Below are 26,511 nucleotides of genomic sequence, written 5' to 3' on the forward strand. Positions count from 1 at the left end.
AGTATAACTTCCATCGCTGAGTGAGATCCAATTCAAATGGTGCAATTAACTTAGTCCAGGGGAGGGTTATGTAATTTGTAATCTATTAAATGTCAGTATTTGATCAGTCCCTCTTTGTGCTTAGCATATCCAGAATGTGGGCGTGTAGCGTATCTGGCGAATCAAATAGCACTTGTAGTGATGAAATGGGAAGCTAGCCTGCAACAACTTACACACAACACTTACCCCACCAGCTAGGTGTGGCGTTTTAAATGCATGTAGTTCTGTTCTTAAGCTGTTCTTGTCCATTAATGTTCTTTATTATGTCATGTTTCATGTTCTGTGTGAACCCCAGGAAGAGTAGCTGCTGCAATCGCCACAGCTAATCCTAATAAAAAAAAAAGTAATCTAATTAGCCTACAGTTTACAGCCCTAGCCAATAATTGTGTAGTCACTTGATAACAATAAAGTTTTTTGTTATTGCACTGTGTTGTTGTAGCCTAGGTAGAATAATGTTATTGTCTAAAAACGTAGGCCTAATCAGTAGAGGGGCTTTGCATGCCCAACTGCTGCAGCGCGTAGCCTGGAGGAATGCACAGATCTGCCATTTCATCATCTGTCAAGGTTTTTTTTCTTGCACTTTGACAGGTAAAAACTGTATTTACTCTCTCTCTCTCTCTCTCTCTCTCTCTCTCTCTCTCTCTCTCTCTCTCTCTCTCTCTCTCTCTCTCTCTCTCTCTCTCTCTCTCTCTCTCTCTCTCTCTCTCTCTCTCTCTCTCTCTCTCTCTCTCTCTCTCTCTCTCTCTCTCTCCCTCCCTCCCTCCCTCCCTCCCTCTCGCTCGCTCTCTCTCTCTCCCACTGTCTCTACTGCACCTGCTGTCTCGACCTTTGAATGCTTGGCTATGAAAAGCCAACTGACATTTACTCCTGAGGTGCTGAGCTGTTGCACCCTCTATAACCACTGTGATTTTTATTTGACCCTGCTGGTCATCTATGAACGTTTGAACATCTTGAAAAACTATCTAGCTTTAATAGCCAGCCAGAAGAGGACTGGCCACCCCTCAGAGCCTGGTTCCTCTCTAGGTTTCTTCCTAGGTTCCTGCCTTTCTAGGGAGTTTTTCCTAGCCACCGTGCTTCTACATCTGCATTGCTTGCTTGCTTTAGGCTGGGTTTCTGTATAAGCACTTTGTGACATCTGCTGATAAAAAAAGGGCTTTATAAATAGATTTGATTGAAAAATAAATGTGATTGATTTTTTGTTTTTTTTTTGTTTTTTTTTTTCACCTTTATTTAACCAGGTAAGCCAGTTGAGAACAGGTTCTCATTTACAACTGCGACCTGGCCAAGATAAAGCAAAGCAGTGCAATAAAAACAACACAGAGTTACATATGGGGTAAAAAACATAAAGTCAAAAATACAACAGAAAATATAATTGTGATTGATACAGCATGTAGCATGTAGTAGGAAACTTTGATCAGTTGATTGACAGGTGTAGGCTGTAGAACGATAAACGTTCCTCTAGTGTGGATGCTCGCCAGCGTTTTATAGTTTTATCATTATAGTTTTCATCCTTGGTGTGGATGGTCCTTAACACTTAAATTGGTAAATGCCACCTTCTAGCGGATAACATGAATATGGTATGAATACAGCAGGGGTTCTCAACCACAGGTTGATTTGATAGAAATCACAACTGCAACAATGATATTCTACTAAAAAGGGATTTAATATTCCCTGCTATTTTGTTTTAATGATAATTTTGGAGGGGGACGGTTACATGTTTTTTTTTTTCAAACGCTCAGTGAGGGCCAGGTAAAAATAAATGTTCCTCATTTCAATTCAGTATTCTAGTGTTGCTATAGGGTGGGTTGCTATAGCGCTGCCGAGGTGAACGAAGGGTTAACAAATCAATAACCCTTAGAGTATGCACCTCAGATGAAGTTACATAATTGCAATCCTCCATGGTAAAAGCCAAGTCTTTTTTTTACCACACATTGTAACCATCGCTATCAAATGGAGAAGAGGAGGAGCTATACTCACTAGTTAGTTGAGAGTGACCTGTGGCCTGGCTCTATGGTGTCAAATCAGTCTCTCTACTGCCTGTATCAAGCACTCCCTCTCTGTTACCACCTATGTTCTATAATGGACATATTTATTTCTTTATTTGTTTATTTGTCAGGGACCACTTACAACATGCCATTGCACCAGATTTAGATAGCTAGCTAATTTTCATCTGTAGTCCCTGAGAGATAAGAGACTGTAACCTATGCACTTAGCACTGCTACTTGTGCAATGACACATTTTATTGTATTGTATGTGTTGTCAATATTGTGTAATGTATGTTTTTTTTGCTTATGTACGAACAGGAAGACGATTTTCTTGTTTTTGTTAATTTATGACTAAGTAAATGAATCTAACTGAATCCAATCTATATTCACAAAACATAGCATAGAATAATCTACTGTATCCTATCAAATGTCATTCAGTAAAGCATCAGTTGTATCAGGCTTGCATCTTTGGAGCCCCTGCTTTTCATATCTTCCACTTGCTGTACTGTACTCTAGTTATGGCAACGTTTGAATTATTACTCGTAATTATAGCCATCCATTTTTAAGTCAGGAACAGCTTCTCTCTCATCTATCTTCGCCCCCGTACCTGGAGCTGTACTTCAGAGCCAGAACCCCCTTCCTTCCACTTGATTTACGGCGTGGAATTACAGCAAATGAGAATTTAAAGGCCATTGTCATGGGAGTGGTTTGCATTATGATTGAGGAGATGCTCGCTGGTTGTAGTCTAGAAATGCCTCATTGAATTGTTGTTGATGTATTATCTCTGCTTGGAAGTGGCCAGGTGGTCGTGTTCTGCTGTGCTACACCGGTCTGTACAGCTAGAGCAACTGTAAACAACTCCCATATTCAATCAAGTAAATAGGATGCAACTTGACCAATCCATCTCCATCTATCTATACGATATCACCAAAAATGATAAGGGTAAACCAATAAATGAATGATCAGGAAATGGATAAGTGCACTGAATTCTGATTGTCTCGTACAAAAAAACAAGATGATACTTTAAGCCTAAATAGAAAAAAAAGATCTCTGCATTGCACTACACTTCAGATGTTTATCCAGTGTGTGTTGTAGACCAAAGCCATGCACGGCATCAGTCGATGCAGTCAATCATGTGAGTGATGCTATAGCCAATAGAAGGTTCTCTGAGTGGGAGGCTGTGAGTTAATGGACCATGGTGATGCTAGCTGCTGCCAGAGTAGGAGGACTTTTATTTCCCATCCAGCTCAGTGTCTGTGTCCCAAATTGCACCCTATTCTTTCTCTATATAGTGCACTACTTTTGACCAGAGCCCAGCCTGGGGTATGGTCAAAAGAAGTGCACTATATAGGGAACAGAGCGACATTTGGATGTGGACAGTGTTAATAAACATGTCAGATTGTGCCGGGGGAGGCCAGAGTAATCGATCTGGTTGAGTGGTCTGGGAAAAGAGGGACTCTGTATGGCTATAGTCTGGTCAGTCTCTGGTTGGCCCTCAGGGGCCGGCCCTGTAAAAGATCTTGATCCAGTTCATTAGGCTTCAGTGTAGAGATATGGGCTGCGTCCCAAAAAGCACTCTATATAGTACACTACTCTTGACCTGGGCCCATAACGGACACAGACATGGGCTCTTTTCTAGCTCCCCTCCCACATCCCACAGCAGAGGAGCGACATTCAAAAGAACACAACGCAGCCAGGAAAACAGCTTGAGTCTGCTGCTGTGGTGACCCTCTATAGTAAATTATTAAACAAATATGTTAGGTTCATGATTATTTCAGAGGTGGGTATTCCTAACGGAAGGCTTTCCATGCTAAATACAAAGCATTACATCTGTGGTCCATTGAAGTGTTCTCCCATTAATGAGCAGTGGATCAGTCTGAAACTTTGCACACTCACTGCTGCCATCTGCTGCCATCTGCTGCCATCTGGTGCATTTCAAAGGTGATGCAACAAAAAAATAAATAGAAAACACATGTTTTGTTGTTTGTATTATCTTGCACCAGATCTAATGTGTTATATTCTCCTACATTAATTTCACATTTCCACAAACTTCAAAGTGTTTTCTTTCAAATGATATCAAGAATATGCATATCCTTGCTTCAGGTCCTGAGCTACAGGCAGTATAGATTTGGGTATGATGGGTATGTCATTTTAGGCTAAAATTGAAAAAAAAGGAGCAGTGCATCCAAGCAAACACATTTACCACAGAGCTGGCATGACAATTCTCATATCAGAACATTTAATCTGACAGCAAGAGCATTACAGTAGCCTAAGCAGGAGGGCCAGAATAAAACCGTTATTTTCTCATTATAGCCTATGTATTATTTTATTTGTGAGAAGAAGAAAAAAACATATAAATGTCCCTTTTTCAGGACCCTGTCTTTCAAAGATAATTCGTAAAAAACCAAATAACTTCACAGATCTTCGTTGTAAAGGGTTTAAACACTGCTTCCCATGCTTGTTCAATGAACCATAAAAAATTAATGAACATGCACCTGTGGAACGGTCGTTAAGACACTAACAGTTTACAGACGGTAGGCAATTAAGGTCACAGGACTTAGGACACTAAAGAGGCCTTTCTACTGACTCTGAAAAACACCAAAAGAAAGATGCCCAGGGTCCCTGCTCATCTGTGTGAACGTGTCTTAGGCATGCTGCAAGGAAGCATGAGGACTGCAGATGTGGCCAGGGCAATAAATTGCAATGTCCGTACAGGGAGACAGGACAGACAGCTGATCGTCCTCGCAGTGGCAGACCACGTGTAACAACACCTGCACAGCCGAACATCACACCTGCGGGACAGGTACAGGATGGCAACAACAACTGCCCAAGTTACACCAGGAACACACAATCCCTCCATCAGTGCTCAGACTGTCCGCAATAGGCTGAGAGAGGCTGGACTGAGAGCTTGTAGGCCTGTTGCAAGGCAGGTCCTCACCAGACATCACCGGCAACAACATCGCCTATGGGCACAAACCCACCGTCGCTGGACCAGACAGGACTGGCAAAAAGTGCTCTTCACTGACGAGTCTCGGTTTTGTCTCACCAGGGGTGATGGTCGGATTCGCGTTTATTGTCGAAGGAATGAGCGTTACACCGAGGCCTGTACTCTGGAGTGGGATCGATTTGGAGGTGGAGGGTCCGTCATGGTCTGGGGCGGTGTGTCACAGCATCATCGGACTGAGCTTGTTGTCATTGCAGGCAATCTCAACGCTGTGCGTCACAGGGAAGACATCCTCTTCCCTCATGTGGTTCCCTTCCTGCAGACTCATCCTGACATGACCCTCCAGCATGACAATGCCACCAGCCATCCTGCTCTTTCTGTGCGTGATTTCCTGCAAGACAGGAATGTCAGTATTCTGCCATGGCCAGCGAAGAGCCCGGATTTCAATCCCATTGAGCACGTCTGGGACCTGTTGGATCGGAGGGTGAGGGCTAGGGCCATTCCCCCCAGAAATGTCAGGGAACTTGCAGGTGCCTTGGTGGAAGAGTGGGGTAACATCTCACAGCAAGAACTGGCAAATCTGGTGCAGTCCATGAGGAGATGCACTGCAGTACTTAATGCAGCTGGTGGCCACACCAGATACTGATTGTTACTTTTGACTTTTTTCAGGGACACATTATTACATTTATTAAATGTTAGTCACACGTCTGTGGAACTTCTTCAGTTTATGTCTCAGTTGTTGAACCTTGTTATGTTCATACAAATATTTACACATGTTAAGTTTGCTGAAAATAAACGCAGTTGACAGTGAGAGGACGTTTCTTTTTTGCTGAGTTTATTTATTTATTTATCTAATCGGTATAAGAGTTGGTAAATTTAGAGCTGGTAGAGACAGGCTTTCCTGTTATCAGAGACCAAAACCTACTACAGATCTTAATTTGATCAATCTTTTGATGCTGAGAATTTTCCTGCACCGCAGGAAGTGCAGATGAGCTTTGTCATTTACATGAATTCACTGAAAACCCGCACTAACACACAGTTGTATGAACATTGTTGCACTTTTCATGTAGTCTACTTTTGGCCAGCTAATAGCCTAACCACCGATCAAGCAACATTATGGACTAAACGTAAAAATGCTGTTGCTGCAGGATTATTTTGCTGTGCCAATATACAGGTAGCTAGGTCAAATTAAGAGCTACACCTGTAGCTGTGAGGAGTCACACAGCAATCTGAATCAGTTTGTGACATGTTGGATGAAGACATGAGGACACAGCTGGGTAATGGGCCAATTTAGTTATGTTCCCTGTTCTGCCAGTTGCCATGGTGATGTGTTTGTTCCCTACTCCCATTTAGCTAATCAGAGTAGGAGCTGGAACAGAGAAGAGCATCCTCTTTTGTTTGTGTGGAGCTCCAGCAGGTTTTCAACAGGCATCAACATCTGATGCCTCTTATACCGCTCATCTCAAAGAGTACCTGGAGTCTGTTGTTTTACTGAGAGAGAGGGGGTTGGATTCACCTAGCCAACATCAGGCACTTCTAAGGAAATCACAGTATGTGCTTGTCCTAGCAGAATCTTAATGGTTTTATATTAATTATAAACATGCATGGAAATGATCATAAATTGGCGCTAAATTGTGGAACATCTGCTCTCCACGGTTCTCTATTGTTAAGAATAGAATACATTGTCTACGTGTGTGTGTGTGTGTGTGTGTGTGTGTGATCCTACTTGATTGATTGAACATGTTATGCAAATATCCCTTTCCTTCTTAAGCAAGCCAAGCATGCATAAATGGCTCATCCAAAACCATATTTTTGCAAAGACAGCAAAACTACAGACAGGTGCGTTCAACAGAGACCTATAGGTCCTAACGTAATAAACGACAGTATGAATTTATTAGTTATAAAACCACACCAAGACCTGTACTTCACAGTTACAAAACCACACCAAGACCTGCCCTTCACAGTTACAAAACCACACCAAGACCTGCCCTTCACAGTTACAAAACCACACCAAGACCTGTACTTCACTGTTACAAAACCACACCAAGACCTGCCCTTCACTGTTACAAAACCACACCAAGACCTGCCCTTCACAGTTACAAAACCACACCAAGACCTGTACTTCACTGTTACAAAACCACACCAAGACCACATTAGTTCTGCATTGATGCTTTGCAAAATGACTCCATAAACAATGTAAAAAAGCACCTTGTACACTTCTATGTATACTTCTACTGAACACTTATTGATTACAGTCTTTCCTGTATCAGGGAACACAATGTTTCAATTTCACTCTTGAGCACACAGAGGGTGTTCCTTGTGGAATGAAGACAGGCTGAGGAAGCGTTCTGCACTACCGGTATTTAATTATAAGTCACACAGTACACAATACAGCTTAGGAAACTGATTAATATTTACAGGGAAATTAATCAAACAGAGGAGAATAATCTAGACACATCCAGCACACTTTCAATATCATTGTATATATTTATACATCAACTATTCTTGTAGCAATCATTCAGAATCAGTAAAGCATAACTGCAGGTCAGGGCTCTCCAACCCTGTTCCTGGAGAGCTACCGTCCTTTAGGTTATCGCTCCAACCTTAATCTAGCGCACCTGATTCTAATAATTAGCTGGTTGATAAACTGAATCAGGTTAGTTACAACTGGGGTTGGAGTGAAAACATACAGGAGGGTAGCTCTCCAGGAACAGGGTAGGAGAGCCCTGCTATACAGTGGCTTGCGAAAGTATTCACCCCCCTTGGCATTCTTCCTATTTTGTTGCCTTACAACCTGGAATTAAAATGTATTTGTGGGGGGTTTGTATCATTTGATTTACACAACATGCCTACCACTTTGAAGATGCAAAATATTTTATATTGTGAAACAAACAAGAAATAAGACAAAAAAACAGAAAACTTGAGCGTGCATAACTATGCTTAGGGTCATTGTCCTGCTGGAAGGTGAACCTCCATCCCAGTCTCAAATCTCTGGAAGACTGAAACAGGTTTCCCTCAAGAATGTCCCTGTATTTAGCGCCATCCATCATTCCTTCAATTCTGACCAGTTTCCCAGTCCCTGCCGATGAAAAATACCACTGTGGAGATGGTGTTCTCGGGGTGATGAGATGTGTTGGGTTTGCGCCAGACATAGCGTTTTCCTTTATGGCCAAAAAGCTCAATTTTAGTCTCATCTGACCAGAGTACCTTCTTCCATATGTTTGGGGAGTCTCCCACATAGCTTTTGGCGAACACCAAACGTGTTTGCTTATTTTTTTCTTTAAGCAATGGCTTTTTTCTGGCCACTCTTCCGTAAAGCCCAGCTCTGTGGAATGTACGGCTTAATGTGGTCCTATGGACAGATCCTCCAATCTCTGCTGTGGAGCTTTGCTGCTCCTTCAGGGTTATATTTGGTCTATTTGTTGCCTCTCTGATTAATGCCCTCCTTGCCTGGTCCGTGAGTTTTGGTGGGCGGCCCTCTCTTGGCAGGTTTGTTGCGGTGCCATATTCTTTCCATTTTTTTATAATAATAATAATAAAGAACAGGTGTATATATACTGAGATCATGTGACAGATCATGTAACACTTAGATTGCACACAGGTGGACTTTATTTAACTAATTATGTGACTTCTGAAGGTAACTGGTTGCACCAGATCTTATTTAGGGGCTTCATAGCAAAGGGGGTGAATATATATGCACGCAACACTTTTCCGTTATTAATTTTTTAGAATTTTTTGAAACAAGTAATTTTTTTTATTTCACTTCACCAATTTGGACTATTTTGTGTATGTCCATTACATGAAATCCAAATAAAAATAAATTTAAATTACAGGTTGTAATGCAACAAAATAGGAAAAATGCCAAGGAGGGTGAATACTTTTGCAAGGCACTGTATGTCTTGAGTGTTTTGTGGTAGATTTATGAAACAGTCCTTAATTGCACCACTAGGTGGGGATTAACTGACCATACAAGTGAAATGTATTGTGTCAAATGCTGTAGCCTAGAGAGTACTATGGATTTTCCATTGCTACAAATCACTTATGTTTGCGATGCATTGCTGATGAGTAGATTTCAGTCATTTTATAAATATGAATATCCATTCTCAAGTAGCACAGATCACCCTATTCACCACATATCCTGTTTCACATATCCCTTTTCCAAGCAGCAATGATATCTTCCTCCCACGTGAAACAAACATAAAATATGAACCATGAGCGTGTGTCAGCGTGCAAATTTATGAGAATCCCAGTCAAGCAAAGAAATATTAAGTAAACAAAACAGCAGGACCCTGTGAGTGAGTCTTGCAAACAAACAAACCAAAATATGAATTGTCTTCCACAAAAAGGTGTAGATTCACAGGCAGAGCGCGGCAGGTGTTTATTACGCCTTCGCAGAAGGCAGGAATCGTGGTCACAGGCAGGCAATGGTCATACACAGGTAGGCAAACAGGCAGGTGAAACAAAACTAGGACGGATGGCTAAAACTGGTTCTCGCAAACGAGCTAGGAAAAGGCTTAGTAGAGTCAAAATGAACAATACCTCACAAGGCACAAACAGAATGAACAGAACTAAATAAGGAGCTGATGAGACCAGGTGAGTAACTAACACAGGTGAAATCAATGAACAAAAATGAAAGGCAAGGCTACGTTCAAGAACACAAGGTGAACTAAGAAAATAAATACAGAACCTTACAATCACCTTGCACTTTCACCACCCTGTGAAGTTCATAACTTACTATATTGTAGAATAATAGTGAAGACATCAAAACTATGAAATAACACATATGGAATCATGTAGTAACCAAAAAAGTGTTAAACAAATCAAAAAATATGTTATATTTGAGATTCTTCAAATAGCCACCCTTTGCCTTGATGACAGCGTTGCACACTCTTGGCATTCTCTCAACCAGCTTCATGAGGTAGTCACCTGGAATGCATTTCAATTAACAGGTGTGCCTTCTTAAAAGTTAATTTGTGGAACTTCTTTCCTTCTTAATGCGTTTGAGCCAATCAGTTGTGTTGTGAAAAGGTGGGGGTATACAGAATCTAGCCCTATTTGGTAAAAGACCAAGTCCATATTATGGCAAGAACAGCTCAAATAAGCAAAGAGAAACGACAGTCCATCATTACTTTAAGACATGAAAGTCAGTCAATACGGAACATTTCAAGAACTTTGAAAGTTTCTTCAAGTGCAGTTGCAAAAACCATCAAGCGCTATGATGAAACTGGCTCTCATGGGGACCACCAGAGGAATGGAAGACCCAGAGTTACCTCTGCTGCAGAGGATAAGTTCATTAGAGTTACCAGCCTCAGTAATTGCAGTCCAAATAAATGCTTCACATAGTTCAAGTAACAGACACATCTCAACATCAACTGTTCAGAGGGGACTGTGTGAATCAGGACTTCATGGTCGATTTGCTGCAAAGAAACCACTACTAAAGGACACCAATAATAAGAAGAGACCTGCTTGGGCCAAGAAACACGAGCAATGGACATTAGACTGGTGGAAATGTGTCCTTTGGTCTGGAGTCCAAATTTGAAATTTTTGGTTCCAACCACCGTGTCCTTGTGAGACGCGGTGTGGGTGAACGGATGATCTCCGCATGTGTATTTCCCACCGTAAAGCATGGAGGAGGAGGTGTTATAGTGTGGGGGTGCTTTGCTGGTGACATTGTCTGGGATTTATTTAGAATTCAAGGCACACTTAACCAGCATGGCTACCACAGCATTCTGCAGCGATACGCCATCCCATCTGGTTTGGGCTTAGTGGGACTATCATTTGTTTTTCAACAGGACAATGACCCAACACACCTCTTTGCTTTGTAAGGGCTATTTTACCAAGAAGGAGAGTGATGGAGTGCTGCATCAGATGACCTGGCCTCCACAATCCCCCCACCTCAACCAAATTGTGCTCAGCATATGTGGGAACTCCAAGACTGTTGGAAAAGCATTCCAGGTGAAGCTGGTTGAGAGAATGCCAAGAGTGTGCAAAGCTGTCATCAAGGCAAAGGGTGGCTATTTGAAGAATCTCAAATATAAAATATATTTTCATTTGTTTAACACTTTTTTGTTTACTACATGATTCCATATGTGTTATTTCATAGTTTTGATGTCTTCACTATTATTCTACAATGTAGTAAGTTATGAACTTCACAGGGTGGTGAAAGTGCAAGGTGATTGTAAGGTTCTGTATTCTACAATGTAAAAAATATTAAAAATAAAGAAAAACCCTTGAATGAGTAGGTGTGTCCAAACTTTTGACTGGTAGTGTACACTTCAGCAGTGGTGTAAAGTACGTAAGTAAAAATACTTTAAAGTAGTATTTAAGTAGTTTTTTGGGGTATCTGTACTTTACTATTTATATTTTTTACTTCTACTTTTACTCCACTACATTCCTAAAGAAAATAATGTACGTTTTACTCCATACATTTACTCCCTGACACCCAAAAGTACATTTTGAATGCTTAGCAGGACAGGAAAATGGTCCAATTCACACACTTATCAAGAGAAAATATCTGGTCATCCCTACTGCCTCTGGTCTGGTGGACTCACTAAACACAAATGCTTCATTTGTAAATGTTGTCTGACTCTTGGAGTGTGCCCCTGTCTATCCGTAATTTTTTTAAATTGTGCTGTCTGGTTTGCTTAATATAAGGAATTTAAAATGATTTATACATTTACTTTTGATACTTAAGTATAGCCTCCACTCTTCTGGGAAGGCTTTCCACTAGATGTTGGAACATTGCTGCGGGGACTTGCTTCCATTCAGCCACAAGCATTAGTGAGGTAGGGCTCTGATGTTGGGCGATGAGGCCTGGCTCGCAGTCGGCGTTCCAATTCATCCCAAAGCTGTTCGATGGGGTTGAGGTCAGGGCTCTATGCAGGCCAGTAAAGTTATTCCACACCGATCTCGACAAACAATTTCTGTAGGACCTCGCTTTGTGCACTGGGGCATTGTTATGCTGAAACAGGAAAGGGCCTTCCCCAAACTGTTGCCACAAAGTTGGAAGCACAGAATCGTCTAGAATGTCATTGTATGCTGTAGCGTTAAGATTTCCCTTCAATGGAACTAAGGGGCCTTGCCCGCACCATGAAAAACAGCCCCAGAACATTATTCCTCCTCCACCAAACTTTACAGTTGGCACTATGCATTGGGGTAGGTAGCGTTCTTCTGGCATCCGCCAAACCCAGATTTCTCCGTCAGACTGCCAGATGGTGAAGCGTGATTCATCACTCCAGAGAATGCGTTTCCACTGCTCGAGAGTCTAATGGCGGCAAGCTTTACACCACTCCAGCCGACGTTTGGCATTGCGCATGGTGATCTTAGGCTTGTGTGCGGCTGCTTGGCCATGGAAACCAATTTCATGAAGCCCCTGACGAACAGTTCTTGTGCTGACGTTAAGAGGCAAGTTTGGAACTTGATAGTGAGTGTTGCAACCGAAGACAGATGATTTTTACGCTCTACAGCACTCGGCGGTCCCGTTCTGTGAGCTTGTGTGGCCTACCACTTCGCAAGCTGAGTCGTTGTTGCTCCTAAACCTTTCCTCTTCACAATAACAGCACTTACAGTTGATCGGGGCAGCTCTAGCAGGGCAGAAATTTGACGAACTGACTTGTTGGAAAGATGACATCCTATGACGGTGCCATGTTGAAAGTCACTGAGCTCTTCAGTACGGGCCATTCTACTGACAATGTTTGTCTATGGAGATTACATGGCTGTGTGCTCGATTTTATACACCTGTCAGCAACGGGTGTGGCTGAAATAGCCAAATTCACTAATTTGAAGGGGTGTCCACATACCTTTGTTCATGTAGTGTATGTTATCTGATAGCAACATCACACCTACCACATCAAGCTGAAACTGGGTTAAGCAAATAGGGTGTGCATAGTGCACACTTTCCACCGCCTAGGCTGATTTTCCACAGCTTATTTGCACCTGACCTGAGCTGACCACTCCAACACCTAGATAGAACCAACATATAGGCCAGGGTTTCTTAAACTATGGGTGGGGACCCAAAGTGGGCCCTGGGCACGTGCGAGGTGGGTCGCGAGTTATCTATAATCACACACTGTTTCTTCTTAATTTGGGTCGTTTAAGGATGATTTGGGTCACCGGAGGGTGGTCAATTGCTCATTTGGGTATTGAGCTGAAATAGTTTAAGAAACCCTGATATAGGCTACTGAAAATCTTGTGTCACATGCAACACCTGGGAGTGACCACCAGGGAGCAGATTATAGAACAACAATTATGTCCCAAATGGCACCCTATTCCCTATATAGTGCACTCTAGGCTCTAGTCTCTAGTCAAAAGTAGTGCACTATATAGGGAATAGGGTGCCATTTGGGACGGATCTTGACTGCAGACCCTACCTTGCCCTTATCTCTCTGTCCAGGCTTGCCTCCATCCATGCTGCTGAAGACAGGTAACTGAGAATCATGAGATGTGCCTATAATGTCACAGAACACTTGGTCATCCTGCTCCAAATTTAGGACTGCTCATCCTCAGACAACTATCACAGTGAAAATGTCAAGTCACTGATCAAAGTTAGCCTCTTCACTGCCGACCGACCATTGAGACTGCCCTTTCCTTTTGTGTTCTTTATCAGACCTGGGCTGCGTCCCAAATGGCACCCTATTCCATTTATAGCGCACTACTTTTGATCAGGGCCCTATAGTGCTGGGAATAGGGTGCCATTTCAGACACACCCCTGTTGGTGGGGAGATGTGTTCTAGAACATAAAAATGGCCAAACCCACTAATATGCCTCTCTATCTCAGGATCCAGGAAGCTTCATCAGAAGCTGATGTTCAGTGTAAACAAGGATTCATTTTGCACATGGCGAGAGAGAGCAGAAAGCACACAGAGAGCTCTCAGTGTCTCTGATTAATGTGTCTTTGATCAATGATCTGCCTTACGGTTGCCTTAGTTCAGTTTTAAACTACTTCCTAAAAACTGCAGAATCTTTGTAGCTTGGTGGCAATTTCATCTGTATGTTTTTTCCAAATCCTCATCTTTGTTTCACATAATAACCAAATTATAACAGTTTACAATAGGTTGCTCTTATGCCTGTGTAGTAACCCTGTTACTCTATCAACACTAAGCTAAGGACCCTGGGACTAAACACCTCCCTCTGCAACTGGATCCTGGACTTCCTGAAGGGGCGCCCCCAGGTGGTAAGTTGCCACGCTTATCCTCAACACTGGGGCCCCTCAGGGGTGCGTCCTCAGTCCCCTCCTGTACTCCCTGTTCACCTATGACTGCATGGCCAGGCACGAATCCAACACCATCATTAAGTTTACCGACGACACAACAGTGGTAGGCCTGATCACCGACAACGATGAGACAGCCTATAGGGAGGAGGTCAGAGACCTGGCCGTGTGGTGCCAGGATAACAACCTCTCCCTCAATGTGATCAAGACAAAGGAGATGATTGTGGACTACAGGAAAAAAAAATGAGCACGCCCCCATTCTCATCGACGGGCTGTAGTGGAACAGGTTGAGAGCTTCAAGTTTCTTGGTGTCCACATCACCAACAAACTATCATGGTCCAAACACACCAAGACAGTCATGAAGAGGGCACGACAAAGCCTATTCCCCCTCAGGAGACTGAAAAGATTTGGTGTGGGTCCTCAGATCCTCAAAAAGTTATACAGCTGCACCATGGAGAGCATCCTGACTGGTTGCATCACTGCCTGGTATGGCAACTGCTCGGCCTCCGACCGCACGGCACTACAGAGGGTAGTGCGTACGGCCCAGTACATCACTGGGGCCAAGCTTCCTGCCATCCAGGACCTCTATACCAGGCAGTGTCAGAGGAAGGCTCTAAAAATGATCATAGACTCCAGCCACCCTAGTCATAGACTGTTCTCTCTGCTACCACACGGCAAGCGGTACCGTAGTGCCAAGTTTATGTCCAAAAGGCTTCTTAACAGCTTCTACCCCCAAGCAATAAGACTTCTGAACAGCTAATCATGGCTACCCGGACTATTTGCATTGCCCCCCCACCCCACCCCAAATGCAACCGCCTACTGAGCGGTTGCATTTGGGCACAAACTAAGAACAACTGAGAGTCGTGGGCAGGCAAACCACCAGTAGCTTACCAACAAGCAGGAGATAAGAGGGGCTGTGTCCCATCATCACACATTAGCCTCTGTGTGCATCTCATTTCCCTGCCTGGAAACAACAGTATTAGGGTTTGTACCAAATGGCACCCTATTCCCTATATAGAGCACTACATTTGGTCAAATGTAGTGCACTATATAGGGAATAAGTTGCCATTTGGGACGTCTATAGTTGTAGTTGTGGTTCTAGCCTGGGGAGCATGTGTGTCCTGATACTGCCACTCAGACAGACAATGTGCCTACCAGGCAGCGACAGCGTCCCAGGGTAATTTGACAACTGTCATTAACACTGGCTGGCTGTCACTGGCACACACCACAGAGAGAAAGACCAAGGCTGAGCTGGTGGTGCTCACTCACTGTAGCTTTTCCACAGCGTTGTCCAAGTGTCAGCCTAACCTCAGCTCAGTTGACATTTATAGTAGCAGCTTCAAACAGGTAGTCAAAGAGAGAAAACGTCAGAGTGGCTGGCATACACTCAAAGTAGCACTTCCAGCCTGTCGCTAGGCAGCACGTCAATCTACGCTGATTTTTTTTATTTTGTCTGAAGGTTAAACGTATTCAGCCATTAGGAGTGGTGTAAAAATATGTAACATATCAGGCATAATATATGCCATGTTGTTCACATCAAATAAAGTTTTATGGCTCATATGATCTCAATTGCCAATACAGTATAGCTTAATTACTGTTGTAAGAAGGGCACCTAAATATGGACAGTGTGTTGCTTTGATGTGTATAACTACTTTGGTGCTATCGGTGAGTCATTGGTAAGTGTGACTGAGTGTGTTATGAAGGGTGCGAACAGCAACACCTACAATACAACCTACCTCCCTGTACTCACTGTACTTTAACCCACACAGAACTAATAAAAGTGAAGTTATGAGATACCTTCACGAGAAGTTTAAAAATCTCTCCCCCCTGGCATACCTACTAGGTCAATAGTCCCTCAACCAGATGTTTAATCAGGTCAACGGAGGTAGAACCATCACCATGGTCTGGGGGGATATGTCCATTCTAGTGATTATATTTACATGAGAAGAACAATATTCATGAAACTATGTTCACCTCAAGGACATAGTGTCTATCTAATACAGCCCATCAGACAGTATGCACTTTCCCCATTGAAAACTAGTGAATCCCTGTCATATGAGTGTGTTCCTATGACATATGGCCTGTTAAATGGCCAAACCCAGGCTACAACTAGCGCAGACAAAACAGAGACTGAGAGCTGAACTGGGCCAAAAATAGTTTAGCTATGAATATGATTTCCCCCCAGCAGCACAGGGCATTGTTTTATTCCTATCACAATGAGATCAGAGACAAGGCCACATTTCAAATGAGGAAAAGGTCCCAAATGGCACCCTATTCCTTATATAGTACACTACTCTTGACCAAGTCTGAAAGGGCTTTGGTCAAAAGAAGTGCACTATTGGATAAGAGCGTCTGCTAAATGAAAAAAATGTAAATGTAAATGTAATGGGAATAAGGTGTCATTTGGGACACAGCCTAAACAAATTAATTCTGAGGGAGTAGAGGCCCAAAGAGAGCACACAGGAAGAGAGGTGGACACCATCTCACCAGCTGTGTCTGTCTGTGGCGTTCTCTTATCTATTCTTTCCTGTGGCTGCACCTGTGCATTCTGAACTGACCACCTGTTGTGTTGCCACCTGTGCATTCTGAACTGACCACCTGTTGTGTTGCCACCTGTGCATTCTGAACTGACCACCTGTTGTGTTGCCACCTGTGCATTCTGAACTGACCACCTGTTGTGTTGCCACCTGTGCATTCTGAACTGACCACCTGTTGTGTTGCCACCTGTGCACTCTGAACTGACCACCTGTTGTGTTGCCACCTGTGCATTCTGAACTGACCACCTGTTGTGTTGCCACCTGTGCATTCTGAACTGACCACCTGTTGTGTTGCCACCTGTGCATTCTGAACTGACCACCTGTTGTGTTGCCACCTGTGCATTCTGAACTGACCACCTGTTGTGTTGCCACCTGTGCATTCTAAACCATAGAAATATAATCTAATTCTAGTCCTGTGTTCTGAACCAACCATTCAAAGCGGAGAAGTGAAGAGAAAATATTCAGTTCAATAGAGTTTTTTCTCCAATTGACTGTCATCTGATATTGTGCCATGAATGTCCACTTCCTTTTAGATTAAATATATTTGAGTGTCTACAGATGGCTTTGATTTGTGAGCTCTCCTTTATAGCTGTATGGTTTCTGAATTAAATTAAAATAGCTTACCGTTGACACAGATCTCGTATGGTGTGCACAACTCGTTCTCAAACAGGCAACCTGTTGGAAAAGTGGAGAAAACAATTTGTACATTGCAACTTTATAATATCATGCTATCCTAAGACCCATCAACAGTAGCCTACTGTACTATACATACATCAGTTTGTTACCTGTATAAAAGACACCTGTCCACAGAAGCAATCAATCAATCAGATTCCAAACTCTCCACCATGGCCAAGACCAAAGAGCTCTCCAAGGATGTCAGGGACAAGTTTGTAGGCCTACACATGGCTGGAATGGGTTACAAGACCATCGCCAAGCAGCTTGGTGAAAAGGTGACAACAGTTGGTGCGATTATTCGCAAATGGAAGAAACACAAAATAACTGTCAATCTCCCTCGGCCTGGGGCTCCATGCAAGATCTCACCTCGTGGAGTTGCAATGATCATGAGAACGGTGAGGAATCAGCCCAGAACTACACAGGAGGATCTTGTCAATGATCTCAAGGCAGCTGAGACCATAGTCACCAAGAAAACAATTGGTAACACACTACGCCGTGAAGGACTGAAATCCTGCAGCGCCCGCAAGGTCCCCCTGCTCAAGAAAGCACATATACAGGCCCGTCTGAAGTTTGCCAATGAACATCTGAATGATTCAGAGGAGAACTGGGTGAAAGTGTTGTGGTCAGATGAGACAAAAATCGAGCTCTTTGGCATCAACTCAACTCGCCGTGTTTGGAGGAGGAGGAATGCTGCCTATGACCCCAAGAACACCATCTCCACCGTCAAACATGGAGGTGGAAACATTATGCTTTGAGGGTGTTTTTCTGCTAAGGAGACAGGACAACTTCACCACATCAAAGGGACGATGGACGGCACCATGTACCGTGGAATCTTGGGTAAGAACCTCCTTCCCTCAGCCAGGGCATTGAAAATGGGTCGTGGATGGGTATTCCAGCATGACAATGACCCAAAACACACGGCCAAGGCAACAAAGGAGTGGCTCAAGAAGAAGCACATTAAGGTCCTGGAGTGGCCTAGCCAGTCTCCAGACCTTAATCCCATAGAAAATATGTGAAGGGAGCTGAAGGTTCGAGTTGCCAAACGTCAGGCTCGAAACATTAATGACTTGGAGAAGATCTAACTCCTGAGTGGCGCAGTGGTCTAAGGCACTGCATCGCAGTGCTAACTGTGTCACTAGAGATCCTGGTTCGAATCCAGGCTCTGTCGCAGCCGGCCGCGACCAGGAGACTCATGGGCGGCGCACAATTGGCCCAGCGTCGTCCAGGGTAGGGGAGGGAATGGCCGGCAGGGATGTAGCTCAGTTGATAGAGCATGGCGTTTGCAACGGCAGGGTTGCGGGTTCGATTCCCACGGGGGGCCAGTATAAAAAAAAAAAAAAAAAATGTATTCACTAACTGTAAGTCGCTCTGGATAAGAGCGTCTGCTAAATGACTAAAATGTAAATGTAAATCTGCAAAGAGGACTGGGACAAAATCCCTCCTGAGATGTGTGCAAACCTGGTGGCCAACTACAAGAAACGTCTGACTTCTGTGATTGCCAACAAGGGTTTTGCCACCAAGTACTAAGTCATGTTTTGCAGAGGGGTCAAATACTTATTTCCCTCATTAAAATGCAAATCAATTTATAACATTTTTGACATGCGTTTTTCTGGATTATTTTTTTTGTTATTCTGTCTCTCACTGTTCAAATAAACCTACCATTAAAATTATAGACTGATCATTTCTTTGTCAGTGGGCAAACGTACAAAATCAGCAGGGGATCAAATACTTTTTTCCCTCACTGTATTGTACATCTCAGCTTTTTATAGATGCAGCTATTCTATAGGCTATAGCTGAATCTATAAAAAGAGCAGAGATATACAATATAATATCCCACTGATGAGCCATCTTCCTGCGTGGGCGAGGCGTCATGGATTACAATGTCATACAGCACTGTGTTTCACAGCTACAACGCATAAACAGCACAGCCATGGGGCCATTATTCTAAGTTAACATTTAGGCCAGTCATAAAATACAGACTGTTTCCCAAATGGCACCCTAACCCCTACATAGTGCACAATGGTTTAACCAGAACCATATGGGCCCTGGTCAAAAAGTAGTGCACTATATAGGGAATAGGGTTCCATTTGGGACACGTCCACAGTGTTCCAGGGTGATCCATTAACATGGAGGAGCAGGCTGCTGGGGGATGCTGTTTCTGTATCCATCTCACTAGGTGCTCCAGCAGCCGTTCGTAACTGACATTTCTGCTTAACAGGGATCTGGCAGTACACACTGCCCTTAGGCCATTTAATACACATCTTTGTTCCATCCATACAGCTAGAGGAGGGGGAAAGGGAGGGAGGGAGAGGAGGGGAAGAGGAGATGAGAAGGGGAGAAGAGAGAAGAGGGGAGGGGGAATAGAAAAGAAGAGGGGAGAGGGGGATCGGAGAGGAGGGGAGAGGAGAGGAGGACAGCCAGGAGAAGAGCAGGCCTATCGGGGCACAATGTTCTCTCTCCATTTGACAACCCCTTACCTTCACTGTAGGACACAATTTATAACCCTGTCCATAAATCCCATTGAACTGCAGTATTAAATCGGTCTCAGGCTGGGGCCAAAGCAGCTATATGATGGGATGGGATGTGGGAGGCTGCATGGATCCACTTTCCTCGATGTCACAGTTTCCTCAAGTTTATATAAATATTTGTTTTGTTATCTCTAGTTTTTAGTGATTCATTTTCTCCCCAGTGGTTCCTGAACACATTTTTGCATCATAAGGGATTTAGAAAGATACACTGTTTATTATGGTCGGGAGCTGCTGTCCCAAATGGCACCCTATTCCCTATGTAGTGCACTACTTTTGACCAGAGCCCTATGGGAATAGGGTGCCATTTGGGAGCCAGTCTAGGATACTATGCTATATAAAGCACTCTTGTCACAGCATGTGGTCCTCGGATGGGGGCTGAGGAAAGGGTCAGGGCCTGGGTTTACAGTACACACATCCAGTCCACCCACCATCCCCTGCAGTGTTTCTGGGGGTGTTTTGGGCTCAATATGTCACATTGCTGTCATACCTCAGCAGTACCACTGGTGACACACTCCATAGGACACATAGGACACCCACATAGGACACCCCAGGCAGGGAGGCGTGGCCAATTACCACTAACATGATGGAGAGCGAAGACACAACGTGTGCTGTGCATCATACATAAGTCACCACCTTCTGTAGTTGTTTCTACAGCCTTGGTGCTGATGTGACTGTATTACACATGCTAGCAATACTGACAAAAAAAAAAGTATGTGTGCCTTTGAAATTTAACGTATTTAAAAATGGTGTACTTTTGAAGTTGAGTGTGAAAGGAGATTTTGGAGGTACTTGTATGACTAAGAAGGGACCCACATACTATTTCTTAGTCAGACACAGACAGACAGTCTGACAGATAGTCAGACAGACAGACTCAGACTCCTTTCATCGTGGCCTGCTACTGATGAAGGAGTCTGCTCTGCTCCTTCCTGTGTCTGTGTCTGGGAGTGGGCTGGTAGTGCGTAGGCGAAATAGAAGCTTCTCAGAAAGCAACAGCACCAAAACCAAACATCAAGAGGAGAGTGTGCTTGGCATACTGATCAACCTAATGAGCACAGAGGTAACCTTGGGGGAAACTAAGTGATAGCTGAAGTTGATTGTGAGGCTAAGTAATAACACCAAGACTTTCTAGAGTGGTGATATAGGGCATTATGACTCATTATGCCATGCATATAAAGGCTTTACGACTGCTTTATGAATGCTACATATCACCACTCAAAGTAAAGTGTTACCAAGATGTTATTTTTATAGGCACACACAAGTGAAGGATGTAGCTACTAAAAAAGTCATTCTGACAAATTAATAATTTAACAACACTGTGGGTGGTTTTCCACAAGGCTATCTTGGATTTGCTCTTTACTTGCAAAGGAATAAAGTTTGTCCATCTGGAAAATTTGATCTCTGTGTAAAAGACAGATAAATGTCTCTGTGTTTATTGGTATCTTAAATGAGCATTAAAGATTTCATCCCAATACACTGACCGTTGGCTACTCCCGTTCCCTCTCTCCAGCGCTCGACGTCGCCGGTCTACTAACCACCGGTCCTGGCAACCCACATTACACACACCTGGCAACCATCATTACGCACACCTGCTCCCCATCGTTACCTTGATTACTTCCCCTTTATTTAGCCCTCAGCAGCCTCAGTAGCCTCAGTCTTCGGGCAGTATTGGTTTTCTTCACATTCAGTACGCTTCCCCTGTTTTGTTTATCTGCTTATTCTCATTATTAAACTTACCTTCTGCACCTGCTTCCTGACTCCTAGCGTATATACATTACAACCGTTGTTGCTCAAATGGCTGCCGCCTGTTGATTGACATTGTCAGACATATACACTGTGTCTATATATTCTGTGTCTGTGTTCTTTGACTGTCAACATTTGCTTAAATAATTATTGACGACTGAAAGAGCGTAGCCACACCTAAACATGGCTACACCTACAGAACACACAGAGGCTAATCAAGAGATCAAGTAACGTTTCTGGATGCTGTTGAATATTTTACCAAACAAAGTTACATTAAAAATGCTGACACAAGTCATACTGTGCACATTACTGTCATAACTGATAAAAGTATCTATATTTCCACTGACTGTCAACCTTCATAAGACCTGTGTAGGGAGGCAACAGAGAGAGAGCGATGGGGTAAAGTAGGCCCTTACGGAAAAACCACATGAATTTCACAAAACACGTGATCTTACATGACGTTAATGTGACAACATGTGACAACATGTAAAGCAACATGTGATTACATGCTGTTGTGATTCAAACAATGACAACAGTAACGCCCTCCCCTCCTCTCCATCACATTTGTCACTTGACATTTAGTTTGAGTCATTGCATTCATGTCCACCCCTTATTGTAAAGTGAATTAATAATAGTAGCCATCCTTTTCCCTGAAGTGTGCCCTTGTTTACGATCCATGTCAGTTTCTGTTACATTTTCTCTTGTATTCAACATGGCCCTATTTTGGCTCTGAAGAAATACAGTAAGATGTTACTGTACAATATTTCAGAGACAGACATACTCTCTACTGTATAGCATGTTACTACCTATAGTTTCATCCTATTTTTGTGTCATTTTGAAATCCACAGCTGCATGGGTTTTACTCTCTCTGGTCACAGATTTGATGTGGTGGTCTTTGATACAAGTAATGCACTCCGGGATCTTAAGCACAATAAATGTGTAACATATTACACGAATTTGATTAGGAACCTATCATACGATTTGCTAAATTCTTAACATATCACACAAATTGGATGACGTAGTATACAAACAACGGGGACATGTTTTGGCTAGTGGGCACCACTTTCAAAACTACTGGCTGAAATTATACAAAAGTTTGAGAGTGCATCTTTAACATGCCAAATAACTTATTACAAACAGAGCAACACATATAAACAGAGAAACCAATGTGAAATTGGTATTTTTAACCAGTCTGATCTGACATTTGTGTCCTTCTGAGCCTTGCTCTGTGGGCCTGCGGAGTGTGAAATAGGTTGTGGGCGGAACACCAGACAAATAAGAATTGGAAATGGGAGATGGATTTTTCAATCAACTTCACCCTGTGTGCAAAGAGCACTGTCCTTACCCTGGCTTTAATGCTGCCAAGCAACATAACCATTTCAACCTGTTATCTCTCTAACAAACGAGAGTCCAAGTCCACGTCCCAAATGGCACCCTATTCCCTTAAAATAGAGTGCCATTTGGGATGCATCCATATCCCACGCTACAATCTGCCTATTCTGACCAGACACCTATTGTTCCTGAAGGACAGAGCCCAGGGTCGTAATCATTAGGCCAACGAAGCAAAAATAAAGATAAGGAGTTGCTCTTTTTAAGTTCAGAGGTTCCTTTATGAAAAGTAAAACGTTACTCAGTGTCATGCCTATTGGAGACATTCCAATGATGGCTGCAGACATGCTTTTTGAATGAAAGTAGAGTACATTCAACTTCGTTACACAACACATTGCTTTCAGTCACAGACAGTCTTTAGTTATTATCTTTGTGGAAATTGAGTCAGTCACCCCAAATAACTTAACCCATCGGCCTGACTAGAAATACTTAGAATAGAGGGAAACCAAATCAAATATTGTAATCATTAGCTCGCCAAGGCCTCGGAAAAGGTCATCCCACGCATGCCTGTGCACCCGTGTCCATAGAAACAGGTATTAACATCTTTAATTCATGCTGATTGTTCAGTTGCATATGGCACGACTGACAACTATCGCGGTTGACATCACCTGGCTGCACCTGGAAACTACATGGACAGGAGGATATACCCTGACATGACCCCGTCACAGCATATAAACAGACTGTCCTCATGAAATACCAAAGCTGCAGAACAGTCTGAGCAATATTAAAATGCCCTTACCTATTGTGACAGGCCTATTACCTATTCCTGAGGTAGTGTTATATATGGAGCCAATTTAATGTATATTGAGTTGAAATTATTAATATCCATAAACCAAACAACTAAAAACTGAAAGCAAAAGGGAATAAATGTGCCTTGAGATCAAGGACAGTGAACAGTGGATACAGGCTGTGGCTGAGACTTCAGAAGATTGAGAAAAGCTTTGTGTATCGTGTCCACGCTCCAGTCTGGTGGATCAATGCTGGAGCTTTGGATCAGGCTGTCAGTCTCAGGAGGAGAGAGGAAGGGATGAGAGCAGGAGGGTGTTAAAGGGGGCAGTTAGTCAGGCACCACAAACACACAGAGATTACTATCAATTTAAAGAGCTTTGTGTGAGCACACCTCCTGATTGAAACTGTTATTTTCCAGGGTAGTTCTGGCAAGGTCCACAAACAATGGAGCAAATATCGGGACTGCTATTCCAAACCACTATCTGTGCACCCCTCTAAATTGACCAATTGAAAGTTACACTCTGTCAACGTGATTGTTTTTCACCTTCCAGTTTAACCCTGTACTCAGACAAGTTACATCTCTGTAGGCTGTTGGTTCCCAGTCACTATGGATACAGTGGGGATGATAATGCCCTCTCTTCTTTCTCCCTGCTGTCATTGGGGAATTGATCCAAGTATGCTTTCAACTTAAGCAACCAACCCAGGAAGAAACTCATTACTTAAAAAAGCAACACAACAACGTAGGTTTAGTTTCCCACTAGGCCTCTTCATCTGATCAGCAATTGCACATAAGTGAAACTACAGCCAATTAAGAAATGCTTTTGATCAACTGACGCAGGAAGTGAAAGTGACTCAGCCAGTGGAGTACAGGCATCCAAAAATAACCACAAGTGCTTTTAAATCAGTGTGTTATTGTTATCCTCCGAGTGTGGTGGTAGAACGACCACTCCATTAACTGCAACCCAAATAAAATGTTGAACATTATGGGGCTCTTTCCCTGACCCTAAACCTAGACTAAAAGGCACACTCAATGGAGATTCTCCATGAAAGTTATTTTTAGTCCAGGACTAGACTTAATCTGTGTCCGGGAAAACGACCCTACATCCCATGCAATAAAACAAATGGGAAGTGATACAGGCAAGGCAGTGTATTGTACAATATGGTTCATAATATTTAGAGAGTAAATGCTATGGAGGGTAGAACAGCCAGAGTGAGCTGGTGATACTAAGGCTGCTCTTGTACCTGTGCAGTAACACCGTAATTACTAGGCTACATGGCTACAACATGTTTATACAATATTACTAGAGTAATAATAGGTTATTACACAGGTGTAATCAGATGCATAATGTTAAGTATTATAGATTAGTCCGTGGCATTGTGTATATATTTCTTGACAACTTTTCTAACACAGTATGATATTACTGTACACCCTCTTTATAATATAGTATGGAGAACAATTCCCTGAATTATTGTGTGTCAAACAAGGGCAAGTTATCGAAGTCAATGAAAAATCCACAATGTAGCATGGTGGCAGTTATCAAAAATGTAATTACATTTCTTAGGAGGCTACAACATTAAATTGAACGGTGAACAACAGAAATTGAAATAAAGGGAAATCACTGTTTGATATGACACGGTTTGATATGGAAAATATGGTTTATATGGGCTGAGTATTGTATTGCATAGCCTATACAGAATAGTAGCATATGTAAGTAAAAAATAATGCATTTAAAATATATAAGAAATAGTCCACCTATACCCTATCTAATACTAAAAGTAGGAGGCGTTTTAAAATCGGATTTCTTTACATCTCTCTTCTTAAAATGCGTCTCTTTTTAATCATAGATATGGCTACAAACTAATGGGGTTTGGAAGGTTTGGAGCCTAATAATGTTTTGGTTTTCCTCCCAATGAGCATAGCTACCCTCCCTGGTCGCCATAGCAGGCATGTTGCCTCGGATACTACCACGGCTATTCCCTCACTGACTCTCACCATCTTCGTGATAGAAAGATATTAGACAGCAAACGCATCACGACGGCCTAACGTGATTCTCTGGTATTTCTCCCTGCAAAATAGCTATGCTGTATCCTAAATAATGGCATTTATTACATTACAAAACAGTTAGGCTACTCAGTGGCTATTAAAATAGTCATCATTAAAAGTAGTAAACAATTGACATTGATATATTGATAGGTGCGCTTTAGCCTGCACGTTAAAGACGTACATGCAAACAACAGGTCTAAACAATAATATAGGCCTAGATTCTAGACTATTTATTGCAAATGTTTCTATATTACACCGATCCACCATTATAGATATAGCTGTTAGCCTATCTCTTACTCTAAACAAGAGCTGGAGTCGTAGAATCGACTGTCTAATGGCCAATAAAATATTGACACAAACCCAAAATAACCGTATGTGCGTCTCCTGGCAGCTGATACAGTGTGGGAACATTATGCTCCTCATATAAATAAATGTAGGCTACTCACCGAATTTCCTGTCTGCAGAGGCTAAAAAATAGGGTTGGAAAGCAAGGAGGACGAGAAGAATGTAAATCGAATCCATGTTTCTCATTCTTGATCCATGACACACATGCAGTAGTTAACAATTCATGTCTATGGTTTCGTTTCGTTTTATGAAAGGAGAGAGGAGAGACAGAATCAGGGAGAGAGATGGAGGTTGGAAGGTAGGGGGAGGATGCAAGGCGATTCAGGCAGAAGCTCCATGGGTCTCGAC

The 26,511-nt window shown here is 42.8% G+C and overlaps 1 protein-coding gene across 1 annotated transcript in view; it reads right to left on the bottom strand.

Annotated features, from left to right (window-relative positions):
* Window positions 1–26,511, bottom strand: part of LOC311146689 (receptor-type tyrosine-protein phosphatase N2-like) — a 194,284-nt gene extending 167,773 nt beyond the window's left edge. The window contains exons 1-2 of the mRNA XM_084183223.1: window positions 26,265–26,511; window positions 17,338–17,388 (exon numbers count right to left, since the gene is read on the bottom strand). Of these exons, the coding sequence (XP_084039349.1) occupies window positions 17,338–17,388; window positions 26,265–26,349 (136 nt within the window). The 5' untranslated portion in view covers window positions 26,350–26,511. The remainder of the gene's footprint in view (window positions 1–17,337; window positions 17,389–26,264) is intronic.

This window comes from Coregonus lavaretus (genome assembly GCF_964263955.1).
Source record: "Coregonus lavaretus genome assembly, chromosome: 19".
Classification (NCBI taxonomy): Eukaryota; Metazoa; Chordata; class Actinopteri; order Salmoniformes; family Salmonidae; genus Coregonus; species Coregonus lavaretus.